The 6,409-nt window shown below is 58.3% G+C and overlaps 1 protein-coding gene across 2 annotated transcripts; it reads left to right on the top strand.

Moving 5' to 3' along the window:
* Positions 1 to 328: 328 nt before the first annotated feature.
* Positions 329 to 5,018, top strand: CABP2 (calcium binding protein 2). Of its 2 annotated transcripts, XM_049892715.1 has the most exons (7): positions 1,254 to 1,310; positions 1,855 to 2,019; positions 2,625 to 2,655; positions 3,323 to 3,457; positions 4,007 to 4,116; positions 4,231 to 4,378; positions 4,993 to 5,018. In XM_049892715.1, exons 1-7 carry the CDS (start codon positions 1,254 to 1,256, stop codon positions 5,016 to 5,018), a joined length of 672 nt encoding a protein of 223 aa, XP_049748672.1. The 2 variants fall into 2 exon arrangements, with proteins under 2 accessions (XP_049748673.1, XP_049748672.1); XM_049892716.1 differs by lacking the exons at positions 1,254 to 1,310; positions 1,855 to 2,019 and adding an exon at positions 329 to 493.
* Positions 5,019 to 6,409: the final 1,391 nt, after the last annotated feature.

Here is a 6,409-nt window from a genome sequence, read left to right as displayed (position 1 = left end):
GGCTCTGGAGGGAGGAGTAAGGGCCCCAGGGCTGGACTTGGAGCGGGGAAGAGCAGGGCCAGCTTCTGGGCTGGAGGGTGGCCACATGGGATGAGGCTAGGACTTTGGGGAGGGGTTGGCCAGGCTGGTAGGGCTGTCCAAGGGACAGTGGGGACTAGGGAGGAGTCGGGACTTTGCCTGTGGGGCCATGGAGGCGAGACAGGGAGGAGAGCAGCAGGAGGTCTTGGGGCCATACCCTCAGCTCCCCACTAAGACAACCTCCCACAGGACCTGGGACAGCAGACTGGGGCACCGCTCCCCCGCCAGCAGGAGGTGCCAACTCATCCTCATGGCCGTGCCCCGGGGCCCATCCAATGGCAGCCTCCCCACTGGGGACCCCAGCCCTTCAGAGGGCACTCCAGGGCCCAGCCGCACCCAAGACAGTTCCGCAGTCAGCAGAAGGCAGGCACTCCTCCAGGAGCTCGAGGCCCAGGTGCAGGCGGCCTACGGGCAGGTAAAGGGTACCAGGGTGGGCCGTCCTCAACTGCAGGGCCCTGCAGGGTCAGCAGAGGTGAGGATAGCCGGCTCCCCACCTCTGCCCTCACTGAGCTGGCTGCTACCCACAGGGCCCAGAATCGGCTCTCTCCAACTCCCCACCATGTACAAAGGTATGGGGTAGTCAGGCAAAGTGCCAAGGGCAAACAGGCTGGTGAAGCCCCCTGGGGTGGGAGGCCTGGGGCAGAGCCAGGGGCTGGCAGGGAGCAGCAGGGGCTTCCTGGGCTAGGCCGAACAGGCCAGTCAGTGGGAGGAGGGTCTGCCATGTTCACATCACTCAGTACCATCTGACATTCTGAGAGGGGAGATACCCCAGCCCTCCCTGGCACACCGGGTGCTTGGTTTCCTTCTCTCAGGACGTGGCCCTGCTTCTGAAGACATTACACCTCTCCTGATTGAGTGAGATTAGGAGTAACGGGGAGGGTTAGAAGGATGCTGGCGGGACGGTATCCAGAAGACCCTCAGGAGTGAGCGTGGGGAGACTGTGCCTTCCTGGGGGCCTTGGGCCCCAAATGGCTCCCCTCTGCAACAGAGATGCACAGAGATTATCCCGGATTAGGGCCCAAGCCCCCCTGCCCAGGGCCCGCCTGCTGCCCACCCGCCCCCAGTCTTCCCCACAAAACCCTGGGAAAATCCCCTGCAGTCCTCTGGGTTCTCAGTGGGAGAGGCTGGGGGCCGGAGGGAGCTGCCCCAGGCCACCCACAGACTTTGGGCCTGGCATGGTGCAGGGGCCCATGGGCAACTGTGCCAAGCGCCCCAGGCGCCATGGGCTTAAGGTAGGAGGGCTTGGGGGAGGGGCTGGGGCCAGGAAGCTGGCTGGACCCCGGAAGGGGTCAAGTGGGTGGGCAGAGGCCCTGTGTGAGGGTGGGTCTGGGCTGGAGGTGGGACACAGCCATGGGATGGAGGGGAGTTGCCCACTGAAGCCCCCAGACTCTGACTCACGCTGGTCTTGGCTCCCAGAGGCCTTTGGGCCTCCCCTACCCGCCCTGCCAGCTCACCAGACCCTCAGCTGCCCATCCAGCTGCCCCAGCTCTCCTGCGGGTCCCTGCTGCCTGCTAGACAGCCTTGGCCAGAGGAGCGCAGAACCTGAGCTCTAGGTCTCTTTCTGCCGCTGGCTTGCTGGATGATCTCAGTCAAATCCTTTGCCTTTCCTGGGCCTTGGTTTCCCCAACAGTCAGAGGGTGGACCCTTCCAGCCTAAAGTGTCCATGGGTGAGGGCCCCTGTGCGCTGTCCTCCCCACCTCTAGCCTCCGTCCTGTGCAGGAGCCCTGATGGGTGGGTTGGGGAGGGCCGTTGGGCTCATGGCTGGATCTGCTGCAGGACCTTGGCCAGTGGCCCTGCTCTCCCTTGGGGGGCTCCTGCCACAGCCCCAACCCTGAGGACCAGAGGGGCCCTGAGCCTGGGGTACAAAGCTACTCGGTGCTCAGCAGCCTGGTGGGGCCCGCCTGCATCTTCCTGCGGCCCAGCATCGCCGCCACCCAGCTCGTATGTATGGCCGCTGCAGGCCTGCCGCCCAGCCAGTGGCCCCTCACGTCGTCTCTGCTTGAGCAGGGACAGAGGACCAATTGGGAACATCACAGCAAGGGCTCACAGCTCCAAGGGTGGGGGGCAGAATGGCGGAGAGAGAGGACCCCAGAAACAGAAACAAGATCAAACATGGGGAGACCTAGGGAGAGACCAGGAAAGAGAGGTCCAGAGAACATCGGAAAGAACCACCAAGGGGTATGCCAGGGAGGTCCCAGGACCCCCAGGGACACAGAGAACAGGAGAGATACCCAGTGGCAGTGAGGCCACCAGGGCCAAGCCTGAGGTTCTGCCCAACCTCCAGGCTCATCTCTGCCAAAGGGAATTCCCAGAGTGGTGGGGTGAGTGGAGGCCCCAGGGAGAGGCTGGGTGTGTGCTGGGAGGGGAACCTGTACCAGGCCAGTCAGCAGAGATAGTGGGAACCAGGTCTGAGCAGCATCAGGCACACACAGGCCCTCTGCATGCCGGCTGTGCAGGGCTGAGTGGGGAGCCCCAAGGAGCAAGAAGGAAGGGGTGCAGGTGTCTGGGTGGTCCAGGGAATTCCTAACCCCTGTGTCCCTCCTCAGGACCGGGAGTTGCGGCCAGAGGAGGTTGAAGGTAAAGGTCTGTGGGGTCAGCACAGGGTGGGGGGACAGGATATGGGGGTATCAAGGGCGGGCCAGAGAGCCTTAGCAGTCTCCAGGCAGAACTGGGAGAAGGAGGCTGTAGGGACCCCTGAGGGGAGGTGGGGACAAGACTGAGTATGCAGGGGCTGACAGGGTCCCCCACCTATCAGTTGTGCCTGGCCCTGTGCCGAGCCCTGGGAAACATGGCAAATGGACAGAAACAACCCCACCCTCTGAGACAGGCATAATAAGTCAACTCACAAGTACAGAAAACAAACAGTGCAAAGTGCACCAAAGAAAATGTACCAAGGGGTTGGAGGGAAGTGGATTCAGAGGGAAGGCTTCCTGAAGTAGGAGACATAAGGACCCAGGAGGAGGATAGAGTGTAACAGAATGTGAACTCCATGAGGGGGGATTCATTTCTCTCCCTTTTCTTTATTCACTAAAGTGCCTAAAGCAGAGCTTGGCACAAAGTGGGTGCCCCTTAAATATTCGCTGAAAGAATGAATAGAAGGAGCAGCATGTGCAAAGGCCCTGAGGCACCAAAGAGAAACATGCTTAGAAGAAGGCAGTGATGGGACCAAGGGGGGAAGGGTGGGTTAGCCCAAGCCAGTGCTTGGGGGCATATGGGGAAGGACTAACCCCACTCTGCCCCGCAGAGCTGCAGGTGGCCTTCCAGGAGTTTGACAGAGACCGGGATGGCTACATCGGCTACCGGGAGCTGGGCGCCTGCATGCGGACACTGGGCTACATGCCCACAGAGATGGAGCTCATTGAGATCTCACAGCAAATCAGTATGTTCCTCTGACCCGCCTGCACCCCCCCAGTGCCAGGCTGTGGGTAGAACCAGGGAAGCTGGCAGCTCAGACACACAGGTGTCTGCCCAGGTAGGCGTCCAGAGTCCAGGTCCCTGGTCATTCTCAAGGCAAGATCTCTGCCTCCAGAGACTCTCACCATCCTCTATGAGATGGATGAGAACCATTATTCCCACTTTAAAGATGAGGAAACTGAGGCTCTGAAAGGTTAAGTGATTTGCCTAAGATCACACAGCAAGAAAATATTGGGGTCAGGATTTGAACTCAATTCAAACTCTTCAGGAAACTTATTAAAAATAAGGAAAGTCCTAGGAAGTTTCAAGAGAGTGGTTTTCCTGTCATATTTAACCAAATCTATGCTTTGCTTGGGTAGTGATTCCCATTAGGAAACACGAATGACCCAGCCTGTCGGTGCAGGGGGATGTAGGGGCCCAGTTAGTGGGGCAGAGGAGAGGGCCATGGGCCGGGAGGGGAGGGCCAAGGAGGGCCAGGGGTTGGGCGCTTAGGTCTCTGGGGGCGTGTCCCCAGGCGGCGGGAAGGTGGACTTTGAGGACTTCGTGGAGCTGATGGGCCCCAAGCTGCTGGCGGAGACGGCGGACATGATCGGCGTTAGGGAGCTGCGGGATGCCTTCCGGGAGGTGCGGCCGCTGGGGCTGGAGGGCGGGCGGGGGGCGCGTGTCTGCTGTGGGTGAGGGGCTGAATGAATGAATGAGGCCGTCAGCGAGCCAATGCCGCGCCCCACGCCACCACAGTTCGACACCAACAGGGACGGTCGCATCAGCGTGGGCGAGCTCCGCGCGGCGCTCAAGGTCTTGCTGGGGGAGCGTCTCAGCCAGCGGGAGGTGGATGAGATGCTCCACGACATGGACCTCAACGGGGACGGCCTGGTCGACTTCGAGGGTATGCCAGCCGCTGAGTACCACACCCGGGGAAGGTGCCTTATTGAGAGCTCACTGTGTGCAGGCTCTTCGGAGCACTCCTGTGTCCTTTCCCAGTTAATCATCACAAGAACTCAGGAGGAAGCAACTATTATCCCCATACTCAGAAGAAGAAATTAAGTTTTTAGGAAAAGTTTAGGTACTTGGGTAAGGTCACAGAGCAAAAGAAAGTGGGTGAAGCCCAGATTTGAATCTGGGCCACGTGGCCCAGAATCCAGGTTTTTCTCTATGCAACATCCTCATAAAGGAAAAGCAAAGATTACATGATAGTATGAAGCCAAGAAAAATTAGTACATAGAGATGCATGACTTGGTTGATGTAGGCCCCAAAGTTGCTCCTGAGCTTCCTAGTGGCCAAAGCAAAAAGGAAAACAAGTTCAGTTGCAAGGCTTATTTTGTCCATAAGACAAAGCCCCAGTCTTCCCTGGCCCTGAGGCATAGTCCCTAACAGATCCAGGGGGTTCCCTTGAAGGTCCTCCCCTTGACCGCACTCCCTCTCCCTCAAGGCTGTCAGATTGGCCTCACCTCTAGTGGGGCCTAGAGAGCAGACCCATAAACCTCGGCTTTGTCCTGGCAGAGTTTGTACGAATGATGTCCCGTTGAGTCTGGACAGAAACTGGCGGGAGCACACAGGACTCAAGGACTATAGCTGATGTCCACCAGGGTGCTTCTTGAAGGTCAAGACCTACAGCTTGGACCCTCCTCTTCTCTCCACCCCCACCGATGTGCAATGCTTCTACCTGCCTTCACCCGCTCCCACTCCTCCACCAGGGCCCCCCTACCCCAACTCTGTTTCTCTGAAATAAAGCATCTGCAAACCTGGGTAGATGGCTTTCACATCTCACTTGCTCACCCCGGAGGCCCCAGGATTTGATCCCCAAAAGATCCAAGTCCTGGGACTGTCCTCTTGGGCCATGGCCAGTTGCAATCAAGTCGATTCCTACTCATGGTGACCCCATGGGTGTCAGAGTAGAAGTGTGCTCCATAGGGTTTTCAGTGGCTGCTTTTTGGAAATAGATTCCCAGACCTTTCTCCCGAGGTGCCTCTGGGTGAACTCAGCTGTCAACCACATTAGATGTTTGCACCACCCAGGGATTCCTCTTGGGCCATAGCCCCCTGGATTATGAGCTCCGTGAGAGCAAGGACCCTCTTTACTTTCTCCTGTGGATCCTGGGCCCAGCCCAGAGCAAATGTCCTAAAGGAGTAGGCCAAACCCATTTCTTCCAGAGCACAGGTGTGTGCTGGCCTCAGCGTTTCCTGCCGCTTATCTAGTGAGTGGCTCCTGCCAGATCAATTATGAAATAGAAGGTGGAGAAAGTGCTTTCCTGAGCTTTATGACATTTACTCCGGCAGCAGTCTTGGGAGTACGCCACTCGGAGTTGCCTTCGAGAAAGAACTTGCTGTTCAGCGTGGGGAGTGGAGGAAGCGGGGTGTGCAGGTAGCTGATGGCCCCCAGCTGTCAGCCACCTTTAGGATAAGCTTTAGCTATTAGACTGATGCCACGCTCTTCCCTGGAGGCCCCCCGCCAATGACTGAGCAAGGTGGGGGGACAAGGACCTGGGGGTTTCTCTATGGGCACTCTGTGTTGCCCTTTAGGTTAGGGGAGACTGTCAGCTTCGTCTCGTGGTCTGAGGCTCCCCTGCCCATCCCTGCCTCCTCACGCTTTATTTTTCTTCTATTGTTAACTTGGCTCAGTGTTTGCTTCCTGGAGGACCCAAGCGACACACCTCCTCACTCTAGTCCTGCCCTCGTCTTCAGCTCCATTTTACAGATTGAGCAAACCAAGGCACTGACGGTCTATGTGACCTGCACGCGCCACCACTGCCACCTCACCCTTCTTAGCTTCACAGCACACGCTGCCAGGTTATTCTTCCCGAAATTCCGTGCGCATTTTGTCATTTTCCTGTCCAGAAACTGGCAATGATTGCCCATCCCCCTCAGGTTAAAGCAGCCCCTTTACCTGGCCCCTGAAGTCCCTGGGAGGGTGAGGGACT

Source organism: Elephas maximus, chromosome 7, assembly GCF_024166365.1.
Source record: "Elephas maximus indicus isolate mEleMax1 chromosome 7, mEleMax1 primary haplotype, whole genome shotgun sequence".
Lineage (NCBI taxonomy): Eukaryota > Metazoa > Chordata > Mammalia > Proboscidea > Elephantidae > Elephas > Elephas maximus.
Note: the sequence above shows the minus strand (reverse complement) of the source record. Positions and strands in the feature narration are given on the sequence as shown.

What these genes read in the sequence shown, in the direction of transcription:
- CABP2 (XM_049892715.1), top strand. Translation starts at nt 1,254, where the DNA reads ATGGTGCAGGGGCCCATGGGCAACTGTGCCAAGCGCCCCAGGCGCCAT. An exon ending in TGAGATCTCACAGCAAATCA is followed by an intron (nt 3,458 to 4,006) that starts GTATGTTCCTCT and finishes GCGTGTCCCCAG; the next exon opens with GCGGCGGGAAGGTGGACTTT. An exon ending in TGCGGGATGCCTTCCGGGAG is followed by an intron (nt 4,117 to 4,230) that starts GTGCGGCCGCTG and finishes ACGCCACCACAG; the next exon opens with TTCGACACCAACAGGGACGG.